The sequence below is a fragment of the Anguilla rostrata genome, chromosome 6 (genome assembly GCF_018555375.3).
Source record: "Anguilla rostrata isolate EN2019 chromosome 6, ASM1855537v3, whole genome shotgun sequence".
NCBI lineage: Eukaryota > Metazoa > Chordata > Actinopteri > Anguilliformes > Anguillidae > Anguilla > Anguilla rostrata.
The window spans coordinates 47,904,969-47,923,813 of NC_057938.1; the positions used below are offsets into that span (position 1 = coordinate 47,904,969).

At 40.2% G+C, this 18,845-nt stretch overlaps 1 protein-coding gene across 13 annotated transcripts in view; it reads left to right on the forward strand.

The window, feature by feature from the left end:
- Positions 1 to 1,109: 1,109 nt before the first annotated feature.
- The window catches only part of adgrg6 (adhesion G protein-coupled receptor G6), a 49,645-nt gene continuing 31,909 nt past the window's right edge, over positions 1,110 to 18,845 (forward strand). For 5 of the 13 annotated variants that reach the window (XM_064340150.1, XM_064340155.1, XM_064340158.1 and 2 more), the window contains exons 1-4: positions 1,110 to 1,472; positions 6,220 to 6,308; positions 14,485 to 14,832; positions 17,550 to 18,140. In XM_064340150.1, coding sequence (XP_064196220.1) covers positions 1,471 to 1,472; positions 6,220 to 6,308; positions 14,485 to 14,832; positions 17,550 to 18,140 — 1,030 coding nt within the window. In that variant the 5' untranslated portion in view covers positions 1,110 to 1,470. Of the gene's footprint in view, positions 1,477 to 6,219; positions 6,309 to 14,484; positions 14,833 to 17,549; positions 18,141 to 18,845 lie in introns of all 13 variants that reach the window. The other 8 variants (XM_064340160.1, XM_064340161.1, XM_064340152.1 and 5 more) reach the window with 7 other exon arrangements.

The following is an 18,845-nucleotide window of genomic DNA, read 5'->3' on the forward strand; positions in this document are numbered from 1 at the left end:
GTCATGGGTTACTTTAAATAGTTTTGATGCTGTCTGTGGGCTTTGTCAGTGTCATTTTCAGGTTTCAGACAGTAGCCTACACAACAGTGATTTATTTTAGAAGACGTTCAGTCTGTATGATAATATAATACTTTTATACAAAAAATTGCGAGAGCAGCATATTTTACCAAAAACCATTACCATTTACTATTTACGCTAGTAAATGTGGCCTACATTGGCGCCAAGAAATAGTACAGACTGGCTCGAGTCAAGAAAATGTGCGCTGTCCTGGAATATTTCAGTACTTTGGGAAATGACAGCTGTCTTTAATAAACCCGACTACTCGTAATTAATGTTCACATTGTCCTGAGCGCTCTTGATGCCTGGTCTTGGTGCTGAATTCTTTAAATAACGGCAGCTCCCCCCACATTAAACAGATGCCTTCAACTTGGTCACATTCTAAACTAAGTGTGAAGGCAACAGCCTTGTTTAGTCAGTAGGTTTTATTAAGCCATAGGCCTGGGCTGTATAAGGTTTGTACAATTAAAGCTCAGACCTATGTAGGAAGACAGTTAAGTAAGTTTGAGTTTTCAGAATTCTTTAGTTTGGGTCAGGTTTTCTCTCCCATGAAATGTACAACGGATAAAGATGTTCTGCTTTAGTTTGTGGTTCAAAGAGCATTAACTTTAATTGAAAGTATGATATTTATTAGTTTTAATGCCGAACTATATGCATGCAACTGTACGCGAATAGGTTTCCGATCCTTCCGGCCAAGATTAATCTTCATGGAAGATCTATTACTGAAAGCAAATTACTTTGGCCGGACTGCTTAATACCACACCCTCACATGGTAACTTAGGCGATGTTTTCCATTACGACTAGTCGGTGCTGGTTTGACACAATTATTTATGTATAAAAACATTGTGAATAAAATTAAATTTCTCTCAATTTCAGGAGTAGGCTACTTCCCAAGAATAGTACTGACCATAATCATATCCAGATGTATCTCGCAAAAAAAATCTAATGATTGTTTTAAACAATCGACGCGATAATAAGAGAAACAACACTTGTGTTATTCACGATTTTAATAGTTTGAGGTCATTTTCTAAACCCCTGGGACTTTCACTGCTGTTATTGTTGGGTGGGGCGCCAGAAAGAGAACAACCTCCAGCTGTGCTGAACAGCCTCCTGTTCTGAAATATCGGTCTGTTGTAGCATTGAGCATCTTATCTGACGGCAACAGGTTCACCAAAAGAACTGGATGACCAATTATTTGGTAAATGCGGAAAAGATTCTTTTCATTACTTATTCCCAAATTGTGGGAGTGAATAATAAAGTCGCAGAATAGGCTACGTCTATGTGACAGTCTGGGGGTGTTAGTGTCGTCCGTTTCCAAAGTTCTAAAAGCCGAAAACTTCACTTGGACTTATAGAGAAAGAGATAATGATTCTTCAAAGGGACCGGCTGCCACATCTATAAAAAAAGAAAAGAATGTAAGTTGAAAAGGCGTTTTGCTTCCTTTGTGTAGTGTTAAGTTACTTTCATGGAATTTAAGAATTTCTTTGTCTTTCGTGTTCTCTTCTGATAACTGCAGCCCTTTGCGATACCCATCCAAACCACTTGTTGAGCAAACAATTAGCCTTTATTTTAAGAATCCCTACAGTATCGGTAGATGTTTTCATTTTATTTACGAAGCGTAAAGATGTGTGTGCATTAATGTACAATAATGAGTGATTCGCTACATTTACCGACTATTTAACCCAAATTGTTATGTCTTAATTATCTTGATTATCGAACCCATGAGGTTTCTATAATAGTAAAATCTAGTGGCTCTATGTTCTCAGGCCCATGTAGACCACCAGTATTACAAAATTTAACAATTATCTTGTGTGTTTTATAAATGATTGTATAACTATAGACTTTTTAAAATACATATTTCCACGTGAAATAAAGTAGCATACGTCCATTTTGCGCTTGTCTGGACTTGGGTAGTCTGTCAATGACAAACTGGGATGTGCATGAACTTCGGATTGGCTACTTGGGAAATGTACAATATAGTGCATGCCAGTTTGGTTTAACTGTCTCTCATCTTTATTAACCCACAACAAAGGATATTAGGTTCAGTGTCACATTCTAGTATATTCAAGTGAGATCGGAAGTAGACAACTATAGCTAATTCGTGAACATGAAGTTGGAAACTGAACAATTGCGAACTTTAATCTGTCCCACGAATACTGGCCTAAAACAGTGGTGTAAATCTCAAGCATAACATTAAATAAATACCTCATATGGCTAAGGAAGACTTCTTTTTTTATTAATTACCGTCGGTAATTAAAGATTGACTAAAATGACTTATTTCTATTGCACAATCCTTTGCGTTTGCATCCAATATAACTTCTGTAAACTTAATGGTGCAAACTTTGGGTCACAGCTGCCCATTAAAAAAGTAAATGTGGATTTTCTTCGGATATAGAAAATCTGAGAAGATGTAAAATCATGTCATAAATAATTTAAAGGAAGGTTGTTTACCTGCCCCAGGCGGCTGATGACCGCAATCGGGGCGCTCAAGCCCTGAATTTGTGTCGGCTACTTAAAATAACAATATCGCTGTGTAGCTCAAAACTGTTAACTAACAAGAAAGTGATGAGGTGATAAACTGTTTTTGAGAAGGATCAGTAAGTAGTGCAGGTGTTGGCAGTGTAGCTACTATTGAAGAGAATCCTCTTGGAACAGCAATAGTAGGCTAATCATCATAAATATGAATTATTACCATGATGCTTACGTGGAGAATGTCGGGGAAAGAATGAAAACCGTTTTGGTAATTTCTTCAGATATCCCAGTGTTTGATATGATTGTTGCACCCTATTTGCTGCATGGGATTGTAAATGCTAGGCAATGAGGACTTCATGCTTCATCGTCCCATTCTTACCCTTTGATGAATCAAGTTCTTTATGTGGCCCGTTTAGTGCTCACAGAGCTGACCCCACACTGCGACTGCTATGTACTCCTATTTACATATTTTAGGCAAAAAGGCTTCAGTCCCGCGCAATTTTTGCGTCATTCTAGGAACTGCATAAATTTGCAACAATACTGGAGGTTAATGAACAACTCGGTTCCATAAATGTATAAGGCTCAAATCAAAAAATGTATTGTAGGATGATCTTGATGTACCAATGCTTATGAATGAAAAGATTGCATTCATCATTTGTCTTAAATTTGCACTTAACAATAAAATAATAATTAGCATTAAAAAAGAGTGAGGAAAAAGATTTGCATTGCACACTTCAGCTGTAAAAATATGTAATGTTGATATTTTCAAAATGGCCTCATAGGAAAGTTGTAAGACTCTTTTTCAGTAACTTTATGCAGATAATCAGCCACATGCATAACATTAAGTAGTTCTAGTGCTGTGTAAGTGATCTTTTTGACCTCTGTCTTTGATGTCTTTCAATGCTTCTCTTGCAAGAAAAGAGGCAGGTTTTCCATTAAACTGCTCGATATCTGGCCAAATTAAGTTCCCATACAGGACCCACCTCGGTAAAACACACGATTATTGAAATGAAGAAAAAAATACCTGTAAAGTCCTGCCACATGTATCCATTATTCAATGAGAAAAACAGAACGATGTCAGGATGTTTAGAGGGTGTAATTTTTTTGTTGTTCTTAATGAATACTTTGATGGGATATGGAGAATGGGAGTTTACACCGCTATCTGCAAAGGGAGCAACACATCTTTAGTCGACGGTGCCAGGGTTCAAATGGGAGTCATTATATTGCCATCAGAGCCCGAAAATGTAATCAACCGTCCCAATTTAGTATGTAATGACTTGAATGCACGGAGTGGCTTTGCAGAAAACCCCAGGAGTCCATACAACTGAAGCCGTGGGGATATTTTCAGGTGTATTTAATCTCAAAACTGTATGCTGTGTCACTCTCCGGGGACTTTGCTATGCCTCCAATTAGAGCAGATGGGTAGTTAATGAAGCCATAGTTAGTGATTAAATGAAGCAAAATGGAAAATGAGCTCCGTTCTCTGGAGCTGGAACTACCAAGTCTTTACATTCATTATACTGCGAATGCTGTAACGGCTTTAATCTTTTCACAACACACATTTTGCCATTCCATGATATGTTTGTTTGTTTTTTATTTTCTTGCAGCCCTTTCCTTCTGCCAGAAGGAATCCAATATTTAACGCGTCATTTGTAATTAGGAAATGCATAGCTGTTCTGACTTTAATGAGCCATTAAGTCATTATGACCCGCACCACATTATTACTGAGCACTGCACCACACCTGGAAATGCTGTAAATAAAATATAAGCTGTATTGTATGGTTGTATGCTTGGTACAAACTCACAGTGTAAATATGAGCATGCCCAGCACATCACAAACTATCACAAACTGTCTGCTGGTAATGTAAGCTCTTTACTTTTTTGTGTTCAAATAATGACATTTTAAAACATCAGATGTGTGGAATGCGAGCAATCAATGTGGCATAGCCATATAATGCTGAAGACATTCTGTCTCAGAAACTCTGTCCATTATTTGGATATTCTCTGGAATGAATACAGCTGTGGAACTGTAGCATTGGTCCTCAGACATACATTATCTCAGCTCTGAGATTTACAAAATATGAGCTATGGTCTTTAGGTGGCCCTCAACCCCAGGTGGGTTGAAAGCTAGCTCAGAAAATATAACTCTTCCTGAGTCAAGTCAATGTTTTCAGCTCTGAATGTATAACTCTTACTGAGTCAAGTCAATAACTCAAAATGAACCTTTTTTCCAAAAACATTATGTGAATGAAAGGCTGTTTTGCACATTTTTTTCCATTTCTTTTAGTTAAGTGTTATATATTAATTGTGTTTCTTTGTTTGGAGCTGTTATTATATTTGCAAAATTTTGTATTTTGTAGTCACTCTAAACAGTTCAGCAATACCTTTGTTCAAATTCATACACAGTAAAATGTTCAGTGCCAAACCAACTCTTACAGAGTACATATGGTCCCAAATGGACTCATGTGTAGTCTGTTAGAGTTGAATTAACACTGGATATTTTACTGTGTGGGACAAATCCTTTGTCACTGTAACAAACTACAAGACAGTATCTGAAGATGCTCAGGGCAGACTCTCTCAGACACGCCTCAGAGTTTTGTTGACACAGCAGTCAAGAGTTTTTTTCCATTCGTGACCATCTGCCTTTGGAAAGCTGGATTTTTCCACTGTTTCAATTATTAAAATGCACTTAAGATAAATGCTTTTCTTTAAGAAGGTGTAAGATGAAGCCTTACTTCTATCAGCCTCTGACTAACAAAGATTCCCCTGACTTGGCAGGCTCATCCGCCCTATTCGCCATGTTACAGTGTGTCACTTCATTTTGTCTTAGGCCTATCAGTGGCAGCTTAATGCACTCAACTGGGTAGTGGTTTGACAGAAAATTGTGTGACAGAATTGTCAGCACAGGAACCACCTACAGCTTTTGTTGTTTATTTGCCAGTGGCATTACAATGATTTGTGCTCAGAGCTATTTTCACTGTGATGTGAAATAGTGCGTGCTGATTCATTCTCCATCTATTGCTAAACAGCTTTTTAACTGAAGCTGAAAGACCACTTCCTCTAGTCTTTCCTCTGACGTGTGGTTAAGAAGGCCACTGTTCCTCTTTAAATGCACCACAGTCACCAGGGCCTTAAGTTTGACTTGGAACCAGGGCAAAACGTTTGTGACCCCCCTGTCTTAAGTCCTATATAATGAAGTTACCACAACCACTTGGGCAAAATATGTAGTTGATTGTATTGTATTGTAATTGTCTGACCTATTTTGAATTAAATTTTCATTTATTTTCCCGATATGTATATAAATATGTACAACTGACATAGGAGAGTTATTACATAATCAGTGATTGGGTGCTCCTACCATTGTCAGTCTGTGTAAGTTATTTCCATGTTAGAACGTGCACAGACATATTAGAATGATATTACAGCAAACATTTATAACACACAATCATATAAAATCCTTGTGTTGTATGTTTACACTGCATTATGTATATGGAATGGCACATTTGTTCGATATGGTAGCAAATTAATATTGATCAAGCAAACCTTAAGAACACATGAACATTGTTGAAGCAGGGCAATTTTTCTGCTTTGTTTTTCCAGTGTCATTACAGTTGAGAAATTTTCATATCATACATTACTGTTCTTGTATTATAATTGATTTTTGAAGTCTTTCGTTGCCGTGGTTTACAGGATGTCTTACATCAGTGGTAGATGGTGGCGATGGAAGTTCCGGAAGGTCCTTCTGGTTGCCTTAATCCAGGTGTGCTTAGAGACATCAGGTAAGGACCATTCCTTTGATGCAACCTTATTTTCAACAATAACTGGCACAAGATTTTGCAGAATGTTCAGATAGTAAATGTATATAAAATGTTTTGGTCTGCATTGGTGTTTACTGCAATTGCTTTCATTTCAAAAATGCATTCTTTACAATCTCTACATGTATGTTTTCCACTTCTCTGTCATTAACACCACTACACCTCTCTGTTTCTTCATTTTATTGCTTCCTTGACACTAACATTCATTTTTGCCCAAACCACACCATTGTAAATTTAAAGGCTAGTAGGATTGTTTCAATTCAATATCGTACAACAGTCCCCGAAAATAAGTTCTGTCTTTAAGGAAAATAGTGCCAGACAGCGTCTTCAAATCGCTGTTATTACAGCATTATGCTTCTCCAGTATGACGTAACATAGGAGTTTCATTTGAGGAATTGTAAATTCTGGGAAATAGCAGCAGATGCCATGTAAACTGTGTTCTCTACCATGACCGTTTGGGCCCTGAGATGTAGACATGATGAATGACTTTACAAACATTTATATTCCATTTCTTAAACACCCAAAATCCAAAAAGTCAAACAGAGATGGAAACAATAGTGATGACAGAGGTGTTCTGATTCACAGGGAAACAAGAACTAGCACTGGTTCATCTCAGCACACTTTAACCTTTAATAATGATGAGAAAGAACCTAGTATACTGTAATCAAAGCAGCAATGTAAGGGCGTGTTTCTCAACCTTTGGACACTATGGGCCAGATATCACAACCCAAATGTGTTGTATGTGTCACAGTGAAAGAAAGAAAGAAAATGAAATGAAGACTTTTGTTCACGAAATTACTTGAACTTTCTTCAGTGGGATTTTGGGCCACTTGGAGTGCAGTGCGACAGATGCATTTGTTTTGCACACTGGGATATTCGCGCAGTGTAAGAGTTTGTATTGAGCGGATATTGATAGTCTCACAGTCAAACCCCTGCTAGACCACTGGCTGTTTAAACTACATTAAAGCATTACAGGAGCAGGTCATAGGGGCCATGAGCTTTTGTAACTTAGTGGCTCAGACAGTTGAAAGTCATACATGCCGCCTAAACATATCTGTGGGTTGTGTGAACTGGAACTTATATGAAAACGCTGAGAAATAGCATGACAAATTCAAGAGGTCGGTGACTCGGTTCCCTGTTGACGCAACCGCAGTTTCAGCTTGGCTTTCCACATGTTACACTGTCACTTTTTGTATTTGTTCAGATTGGCCGGCCGTTCCAAGTTTAGACTTTCACAGCGCTGGCAGATGTAACTTGGCTTATAAGAGACTTACTGCCAGGAAACTGTGGGTTCCCAGAGGTGGGTAATGCAGAACAGAACACGGGTTAGTTTTAAATCACATTATAATCATTTTAATGCGCAGCATGACTATAATGAACACGTTAAATTGATTAGTTTCATTCATCACTTTCATGGTATAAACAATGAAAATATTTTCCTCTTTTCATGCAATTTGACTCGTTGTATATTACAGTATAACCATATTATTATATAAGATGAAAAAATAATAGTCATAATATTAGGATATAGGATGATGATAATAATAATAATATAAGGTTATAGGATGGGAATAATCATTATAATGTAATATAAGGATATAGGATGAGAACACAAGTCTTAATAGGATAAACGTGATCATACAGAAAGTTCTCTGGTAGAAAGCAGGCATTTGTAAGTCTGCCCACTTTGCAGAAGTATTCATTGTATCATGTGCCTGGTGCCAGGTTCCTTGTGCTAAAAGGCAGGCTCCTCTGTCATTAAAAGCCTGAGTCTATCCATCCATCCATCCATCCATCCATCCTTTATCTAACCTGCTTATCCTGGTCAGGGTCATGGGGTCTCTGAGTGACGCATGCAATTAAATCAGTCCTGAAAGATGGGCGGGGCTGGCCAGGGCGGGCCCAGGTGGGCCGCCAATGCAGGTGCGTGGACGAGCGGATCAAAGCCCCCGCTTTGATGTCATCGACCCCGAAAGTGACATATTTAGATATGAGGTATCGGTTATTACCTGAGTCACTCTGGCGTGTTTGGCATTCCATTTCCTGGCACCAGCCCACCGCTGCGCCTGTTTCTGAAAGGAGCATCTGACTGAGCCACGCCGGGGGGGCGAGGGAGGGGGGGCAGCGAGGGGGGGGGGGGGGTTCTACTGACTCTCACATTTCTAGCCATGCTGCTCAGATTTACAGCTTTCTAAATACCATTGGTTAACCTTTCAAGCAACTATTTTGCAATATCGGTTATGTGCTCGCCTTTGACTGTGGTCTGGACTCCAGTTTTTCTTTTTGGCAGACAATTAAAAGAAAGTGATTGTTTTCCCTTTACAGGCAGGTTTATCAATCATTAAAATTAACTTGCTAAAGTGTGTTTGTGCAGGGAAAAATAAATTCAATTTCAATTTTTTTTTGTAAATCATTTTTAAAGACAAATGTTGATTTTATCTAGGTTTGTGTTTCGATCATTTTAAAAATGCAAATGCCATGCTTGAGATAACATTCATTATTTACCAGGAGATACAAATGTGAGGAAGACCATATATCGACGAGTCAGACTTATGCATATACTTTAGCTGCTCTCCATTAACGATCGAGCTGAATTGCTCTGTTTAACAAATAATTCATTGGAGTAATGCGAAGGAAATCGATGTGGAGCTTGAACGAAACAGTGTGCAATGTCCCTGTGGACTGAATTCAGATGTGGGTTAGCAGTAAACAAGAAGGGCAGACTTATGCCAGAAGACAAGGGTTTGCATGTCTCTTGGGACGTCATTTGGTGTGTTGTTTGCTTTCCAGGGTACTGCAGCTCTGGCTGACAGCGTTGGGCACTTTGTTAAACAGCGGGCTATTCAACCAGCACGATTCCATCCAATAATGACTTCATCCTCGTCCGCAAACATGCCTGAATGCGTCAAACGTCGATCCAGTTACCTGTTTATTGAAATCCTCAGCTTAGAGCATTCTGTCATCCTTGGCGGGAATTAGGAAATTGCCACCTTTTAGTTGCGTGAGTTTCAGTTAAGCATTTTTAAACGTCTGAGAAGACCAACTGCAATCTTTTCTGTGCACTGTTGGTTAGCCCCAGTCCTTTAGCCAACTGTGGCTCTGGAAGTTAGCATGTTCATGCACATGACGCATCGCAAGTATTTTCTGTAGTTGTGTAGTTTGAATGCTGCAGAATTTGAACTAAAGACGGAGAGCCATGTGAGAGACCTAGAATCACTTATACCCATAAGCACGTGGCACATTTACAATAACATGACTTAATTAGATGATGCAGGTTGCATTGCATTAGTGCTGTTTGGGATTTAATTAACACCTTTTAAGCATGTGGGATGTGGAATGGTCCATTATCCATGGTCAAAACAGTGAGACTGAAATGCCTTTTCAAAGCACTGTTTGTTTAGTAAACGTATTTTGTGAAGGGCTATTGTGTAGAGGCACACAATTCACTGGAGAAACATGAATGGATTGGCTTACTGGTGGCCAAATATGGAACATTTTAGTGCAACAATGCTGTAAAATAGCAATGAAAATGCTCAAATCTGGCTTCTCCTGGTTTGCACTGCATCTCTGAATCAGTCAGTACTTCAACAATGAACTCTCTTAAAAAGAACTCTTAAAAAAATAAATAAAGCCTATTACTAAGTGTATTGTTATTGTTCAAAACATGTGTACAAAACATGTAGCTAAAAGTAACCGCTACAGCGACTGAATGGGTATGGCCCAAGCTACTGAATGTGTTGTGTGTAGACAGAAGAAAACCCAAAACAAAATGAGGAGCAACCCAGGACAGGGACACAGTGCATTGACCCTGCCTGTGGGAGATCCTTCGCTTATGACCCGACCAGACAACGCACCTCACACTTCAGCTGGTGTCCTCTGTTTTTGTTATGAGGATGAAGTTTGTTCTAGAGCTGAGCAAAAATATGAAAACAAAACAAGTTGCAGTGCAGATAGATGCCTTTTCCCATACTTTCCCTAGTAGTTTGTCAATAAGACTGTTTTCACAACTGTCAGGCACCTGTGATTGACTTTACATTCAACAGAAATCCAAACAAGTGTTCAACAATCAAAACTATAAATCTGCATCACACGAAACACTAAATCATCACTTGGTGTTGTAATCGAAAGCACCAGAAAACCTGAAACACTCACGCATGTTTCTAAACATGCACAAAGCTTCAGAGAAAACAAGCAATGAAACCTGAACCTTCCCCCATAACACACCAGTCAGTTTGGACAGGTGAGCTTACTTCCGTTATCCCTGTCAAGGTAAACAGCAATGTCAAGGTATATGTCAACATGTCGTGTGTTGACTGCACACGTACCCAAAGAAAACGTTCAAGTGGACCATGTTTGACCTGAATCCAAACAGATAATGGCTACTCACACGGTTTCTTGTTATGGTATATATCTGTAAGCAAGTATAAAGATCTAAGAAGATTTTTCTTTTGTCAGTGTTGTCAAAATCTATTGTTTGTAGCAACAGTAGCAAACTAAATATCAAATTAGAATATGAACACCTTGATAATTAGCATAGATTTAAAATTGCATCGGCATGTGAAACACATTGCACTTTTTAAGTGTAATTAACAGCGACTGTTGTATTAATACCCTGAAGCATTTAGCCTTTATCCAAAATTACAGTGCAATGTAGATTTAGTTCCATTTATATAAGACTCATTGAAATGTATGGCATGGAGAATCTGAAGGGAACATCATTCAACTATTGTACTCCTCTATTTGTAAGAATTGTTCCCAGAAACCAGCTCACACATTTGCCATAGCAAGTTCAGTAACTGTGGTCTCTGAACGCACATTGTATGTCACAGGGTGTCTTCTGTTGAGTTGTGATTGCTTAGTTGGCGCAATCTAAAACATGCTGGCACAGTCGTTCTGTTCAAATATAGGACATATTCAGAAATAAAAGCCCTTCTACATCTGTCCCGTTGATGGGAATCACAGTAGCATGTGCACTGAGAAGCATTTCTCCACTAGCAACTATACTAATTGGTATGAATTCATCTAAACTGGATGTGTGTGTATATGCATGTATGTATGCATATATGCATTTGTGTGTGTGTGTGTGTGTGTGTGTGTGTGTGTGTGTGTTTGTGTGATCTGGGATCAGGTACTGTGTATGATACCTGTGGAAAGTACAACCAGAACAGTTCTTCAAGTCATTGCCAAGCATAAAAGTTTGTTTGAATGTTCTCTAACTCTTTAAAACTCCTAGAATCCTAGTTATATAATGTACACGTTGCTAATTTGCATTTAAAAAATGACTTGAGTCATACCCTCTGTTTTTAAGCCCCTCATTCCCCCAGAATGCACGTTCTGTTAAGAGCAGTGACAGTACTCCCAAACGTGTGTTTCGGTTGCACGACTGCGAGAGCCGGTTGAATGAAGCTTTCAGCCTCCACTGAGCCGCTTTAAATGAATCAAAAGGATTTCCGAATACTATCACTACAGTTCCGCTTGGGGAGAGAGGCTTTTGAGCAATGGGAAGGAAACCCTTATTTTTTCATTTTAAATAGGCCAGTGGGTTCTGTTTGATTTTCCCTATGTCAAGGATGTAGTAAGAGCCCTATATATCTTGTACTTGCTGCTAGTCTGAGTCGGCAATATTTGTCAGCATACATGATTAAAGGAAACGGAAAAACAATTCACCTCGGTTGACTTCTTTGGGCTTGTACTGTGTATTTATTAAGTCATATACACACTGTAATATGTTCCGCAGATGTGGTTCCGAGTTTCAAGTTTGTTGGTTCATAGCACACATCTAAACAGTATCAAATATGACTTGCTTGTTGATAACGAAACGTTTTTGTTGATAATGTTCTTGCTGCCTTTTCCATGTTCTTTGTCCATCATAGTCACTGTAATCTTTGATCATTATAAAACATAAATAATAAACACTTCACTGGGCTGGGAAATCTTTGTACAATATGTGTGCAGAATTAATTTACCACTCAATGCTTACACCCACTGTAGAAGCAATATGAAGCAGATCATGAGCGGTTGAGTTTGGCATGAATCATGTACTTCTCCTGCACTTCCCACAACAAGTGAACCGCATAGACATCAGGGTGGGTGGGGCCACCTTTTGGGTGCAGCACGTTTTAATATTTCAGGAGTACCTCATGTGTTTGAGTACCCCCTGTGGGTGAACCTAGACACTACTGTCGATATGTCTATGGTATCTAAAGAGAGTTTATATGATAAAAATTTGAAGGTATCCCCTTAGGAAGAAAAAGAAAAAGTTTTCGAATATAAGCCACAATGCAGGCCTTGTTGCTGTATTTTTTCTAGTCTCCATTCATGAAAAATGCAGCTATCGCAGAAAAGCACGAACCACGGAATTTGATAGTCTCTTTGGTTTAGGAGAGACATGCATGGCTGGCAGAGTAAAATGCCGTCCAAGTTCGATGACTGCTCCTTCATGCAATATGCATGCAAGCACCTGAAATGAATGCTGATTACACATTAAGGGAAATGTGTACAAAGGCTGCCTTTCCATTGTTTGCAGTCCTTTTAAAATATGAAGTATAAGACAATATTTGCATTAATGTTGGTCCTTTGACTTTAAAGCGTGTGCTTTTCTTGCACTGAGCCGCTCATGAATTTTTGACCTGAGTGTTTCACTAGCTCAGTGCATGTGCATGACTTGAGTGCAATATTTGGTGTGAACGCACCTAATTGCATGAGTCTGAAACCTCATCCCTGGCTCATCTGCCTGTATACAAATCGTCCAGTTACTACAGTTTCCTACAGGGAGGGCAATCTGGCTGATCGTCAAGCGATAAGCCACAAATGGACATTCTCTGTGGTTCGTAATGAGCAGCCTTGGTTTTATTCTAAGGCTTGGATCCCAAAGTTCTCAAAAGGGTGGAATTTTATCCGGTTCAATTAGATGCAGTTAGATTTTTTTTTTTATTGTGACACTGTCACAAAGACGCTACGGAAAAACAGGGAATAGGAAAGGTTGTGCAAGGCCAAGCCCGGACCCCCAAAAATCCAGCAAATGAGGTTACAAAAAAGTGGGCAGACCAAACACTCAAAGAGTGGTGAGAAAAAACTCTCAAGTAAGATTAAATCTTGGGAGTACCCCAGGTTTCGCCGGCTAGCCAGGTGTACATTTTCTCTGCCCTTACTCTGTCTTTACTTTGATTCTGTGTGTTTGAAGTGGCTAAACTTATTTTCTATTCTTCCTGTGTATGAGTTTGTCGGAGACTGGTGACAAAGTCAAAGTTAATCGGGGGGGTTAAACGTGGACAATGCGTATCACTACCTGGAAACAATAATTTATTTACTGTTTTTTCCCCCCAAATATTTCAAATTTTGTTGTTGCTAGTTCTTTACGAAAGGAAAACACCCATGCTTCAGGTCCAAGTTCACCTTCATCTGAGAAATGAAAATAAATTAGTGGCGAAAGCTGTTTTGTAACCATTACGTGACTGCAGTTTTGCAAACCCGCACTTTAGAAGCACTGCTCTGGCATCTTATTTAATTTTTGTTTATACTTAGCGAAATAAACTGCCTTGTAATTTCTGTTGGACATCAATCAAGAATGCCCCCCTGACAAAATAATTGGCGTTCGGCGAGATTTCTCTCTGGGATTTTTCTGCTCGACTCCAGCGTTTGCTGTGGTTTTGGCTCCGGCTTGACGCTGGCCTGGATCAACAGGGCTCATTGTTTTCCGAGCGGCGACTGTTCTCCTGCGCTCGTTAAAGCTGTACACGGCGAGGACTCTTCAAGTTACCTTTAGAGCCCAGGACCAGCTTTTTAAAATACGGCCCTTTTTTTCCCTCCAAACTCAGTTCTCACACTTTTCGGCTGCGTACTTACATATCGTTCTTCACTTCAGATAAATTGATCCTCAGAAACAAATGCCTTCGCTTTGCCCAGTGAAAAGGCTTCATCTTGGCCGATGGCAGCTATCTTTTGCTACCTTTCAACCTCCCCATCTAAGGCTGATAAATGTTCCCTGACCTTTGACCTCTGCCTGTCCTGGCAACCTACCTGTGCACTGTCACGACTACTACCCTTGCCCCCTGCTGTCCTCCTCACTGTCCTGCATGCTTAAAAATCCCCCCGAAACCAGTCTCCAGTTCACAAGGTGAAATGTGCTGTTTTGACTCAGCAGTGCTGAGCTGTCAGGTGGACTGCAATCAGGTGTTCACGAGCCCCCTGGGATCCTTCACGTCCCCCTGTTACCCCGGCGACTACCCAAAAAGCCTGGCCTGCAGGTGGACGCTGCGGGCCCCGGCGGGATTCATTGTGCAGTTGACCTTTGCGGACTTTGAGCTGGAGGAGGCCCTGGGGTGCATCTACGACCGGGTCATCGTGAGCACCGGCAGCAGCGACGTCAAGTTCTGCGGCATCACCGCGCACGGGCTCACCCTCAACTCCACCGGAAACGTGATGGAGCTGCTCTTTAGCTCAGACTTTAGCATCCAAAAGAAAGGCTTCAATATCACTTATAGGCAAGGTATGTTGAAAAGTGGGCCCTTTTTTATATTTTCTTTTGTGTTATTATTATTATTATTATTATTATTTGCTACTGTTTGTCATATGTTATTATATATCTGTTTTATCAATTTTTATAATTTAAATCCCCTTTTCTGTGGGGGTGTTGAGAGGGAGTGGTGCTGAAAAGTTGTTTTATCTTTTTGTTTGTTTGCGTGTTTGTGTTGTTTTATGAAATGCCCCAAATGCTACTACAAAAAAAAGCAGTCCTTCACAACAACCAAAAAATCGTTTTTTGAGCACAAAGCATTACATCTCTGCCACCATCATTTTCACTAATGATCATATCATGAGCTTTCCATTGTTTTCTGAGTAACACGGCTGGTGACGCTTGCCAGATTGCTTCAGCTTCAGTTCTATGCATTAAAGAACATCATACCTTTCTCTCTGATGTCCTTTGCTCTCGGTAGCTTTTTATAAACCGGAGAAAAGTAACATTAATAAAAAATTAAGTGTCTTTTTGCTTTTAGGCTTTTTTGTGAATATAATTTATAAGTGAATGTAAATTTTAAAATGTAAATTTTTTTTTTTTTTGCATTTTTAAAATTACCTGAAAACCTCCGTTGTTTTTGCTTTCGGGGAAGGTTTGTAGGTAGTATCTAAGTTGCATTGCCTACAGATTTTTTTTTTTTTTCAATTTTCAAATGGAAAAAAGAAGTAAAAAGAGAAAAGATCGGAACAATTCTTGTGTACCTGCTTCTGAGTAAGAGCGATGTCTTTTCTCTGTGTTATTTCAAAAGAAATTTAATACACTGCCCATGGCCACATCTGGTCAATACCTGTAAATCCACCCTTCAAAGAAAGCACATTTCATTAGCCTGCCCCCTTAAATCCTAACTCTTGACAACTGTTTCGTAATCCATCAAGGGTCCTTTTGAAAGAGGTAGAAGTCAGTAAAGCTCTTTCAGAGGTCCGATTCGACAGAGCCGAACTCCAAACAACGCAGAGGAAATTGTACTCGGACTGTCCAGAGTATTAATTAAGCTTTTCAAAATCTGTACATCAGTTTTACGGGAACTGCTACGGGAACTGCTACGGGACAGCGTGCTGCGAAAAGCAGAGCCTCTTTCAGACAAGCAATCCACTCTGTGTGTGGCAAAATTTCAAATCCGGCCAGGAAATCTGGTTTTCGGGGAGATTTTAGTAATGATCATGATTACCACTGTGCATTGATTTCCATCACATCATAACTGATATTATCTGCAACACTGTGGAACATTTGCAGTGCCCAGAACACTCTCCACAGAGATTTTGTACTGGAACGGCATATGGCATGTGCTATAAGAAAATAATTACCTGTTTATATAGGATAAAGTTTAAAGTATCTGTTCTACAGAGCCCCTGAAAGGACATCAAAATTGAGAGGTCCAACGTCATGCTCACAGATTTCAAAAGCTAAGATCATTTGTGGTCACAGTTTAGTAAAGCATGCGCAGAAATTATCGAAGCCTTTTTTGGATATGATGCAGTCATTTGAGTCCAGGATATAATCGTTTTCTTTGGATGTTCTCAGTGTTCCATTTAACTCTCCCACCCGGTAAATTGGTTCAGATGGAGCTGCCAAGCCTCGTTTGATTACTGTAGTTCACTTTGTGACTAAATTATTAACGGTTCCTTTGAAACATAATTCTCACACGTCGAAAACGCTCGTCTTCAGCTCCCGTAGTTCATTGTCCTTGTGGGATTTAGTTCGCTGTGTCAGATCCATCTGAATGGATCTTGGCCTACAATGGCAACAGAACCCGTACTCGCTAGCCCAACATCTCCAGCTAACATCACAAGCTCCAGTTGCATATTTGTGGTACGCCTTGTTTTGGCATTTCCACAACCCTTGTAAAACCGAATCTTAGTTCAGCATCACTAAGATCACTAGCAACACTGAACAATGGCAGTCTCAACAGTGTCAAACTGTGATACTGCTTGAGACCCGAGTGGAATTTTTCCATTGTAAATTGGCTGTCGCTCAGTGGATGTGATGGCCAACATCAACAGCCCAGCAAACTGAATTTTAGCTGCATTAAAAGAACCGTGTCAGCAGATATAAATATCCGTGCCTTTTTTTTTTTACAGTAGTGCTACAATGTGTGCAGTATAACTTAACGATGAAGTCCCAAGACCAGAGAAAAATTGGCAGTGGCCAAGTGGTTACTGAACTCATTTGATTTAGGGATGACTGAAGAAGCCAATTAGGAGATATCAAGGAGGGATACATCAGACGCCAAATCCAGTGTCAGAGTACTGCATGGGATATCACCCAGAAAATGACAAAAACGTGCTCCTCATAAAAATTACACAGCTACATATCCAGTCTCCCATCGAGTTTGGAGAAGGAGATGCTGGTCCGTGGATGTGTTTTATGATGTTACACTTGACCTTTCAAACAGCCGATTCACTAAAACAAATGTGAATATTACAAGCATGCATTGTTACAGTTTGCTTGACTGGTCTTTTTTGTGGAAAATCTAACTTTAGACAACAGTAGCCAAGTCTGAATGAAATGAAATGAAGTAAGTAGGAATGAAAAGTTAGTAGGCCTAGTCAGAAATAGCAAGTAAGTATAAAATTAGAGGTAAGTGTGTGTCTTCCACGATATGAAAATTTGTCATCTTAATTTCCACCCCTACTGTGCAGCTGCCGAAATCCGAGGTACCTGACTCTCGTCTTTTGTCACTTGTACAGTTGCCGTGGCACTGAGGAACCAGAAGGTAAGGATACCTCAAGGTGCCGGGCAGGCCATACAGGCCTCGTCCCTGGTTACCATTCCGTCCCTTCAGATGTTCACCGTCTGCTTCGAGATCGCCCGGCACAAGCAGAGGAGCACCGAAAAGATATTCTCTTACACGAGCGGCGGCAGCGACGTCCTCGTCTTCGGGATGCACGGGGCGGAGATGGCCCTGGGCATCAACTCCGTGCAGTGCGGCCTGGGCACCATCCTCAACCAGAGCGACTTCACGGCGACCATGAAGAGCTTCTGCTTCACCTGGACCAGCACGTCGGGGCGGGTGAACATGTACTCCAACGGCTACAGAACCACGTCGTGCACGGACTCCAAGCTGGAGACGCTGGTCGGCGGGGGGGTTTTCAGTCTGGGGGGGGACCGCGACAGCATCGATGGCGACCTGTACAACTTTCGGCTGTGGGATTACGCCATGACCAGAATTCAGCTCACGGAGCTCACCTGCGACGTTCCGGGCAACGTCCTCGACTGGGAGAACAGTTTCTGGGATATTCCCGCGTCCCATTCCCAAACAGACAGCACACTCAGCTGCAGTAAGTTCCTTTCTCCTTTTTGCTTGTTGTTTCCTGTCACACGATGCTTTACCAGGTTACGTGTTGTCACAGATGCAACAGGTTAAAAAATGTTCGGACAAGTTTTGTTAATTGCATTCGTAAGCTTCTGGCTGAGCAAATAGTTCAAAATTTTTGATTAAAGATCACGAGGCGATGTTCCTTTAAGCCCCTGAAGTGTATTTTACTGGCACTTAGATTTTTGCTGAAGCAGGTTGATAGGGTAATCGTTTGGAATTGTGTCCAACTTGTATAAATCTGAACAAGGTGCTTGGCAGTTGTGAAAAAATATTTTCATTATCTCAACGAGTCCCTGAGCTTAACGCGGCTGCCGATCTAATAGGTCTGTTATCCCAATGAGCCGGCCATCCCATTAGCTTCTGCTCTCCGCCGTCAATCATCGAAAAAGAAGACGATAGCAGCTCAGCTGAATTAACCTTTAGGCCCTGGAGATACGAATCAATTGTGATGGTCAAATAGTTCCGTATGGAACAGGTGAAACGTTAGGGAATATGAAATGAGGATTATATTGATGAGGAATTACATCTTATTACCCAGTGTATTTATATTTTCAGTATGCAAAGTTGAGGAAGGCTTAACTAATTTACTAACCTGCTTGCCAAATGTTGGCTAATGAGTATAATCTAAGAGAATTGGTTCGTTGTGTTGGTTGACTTTAGCAATTGC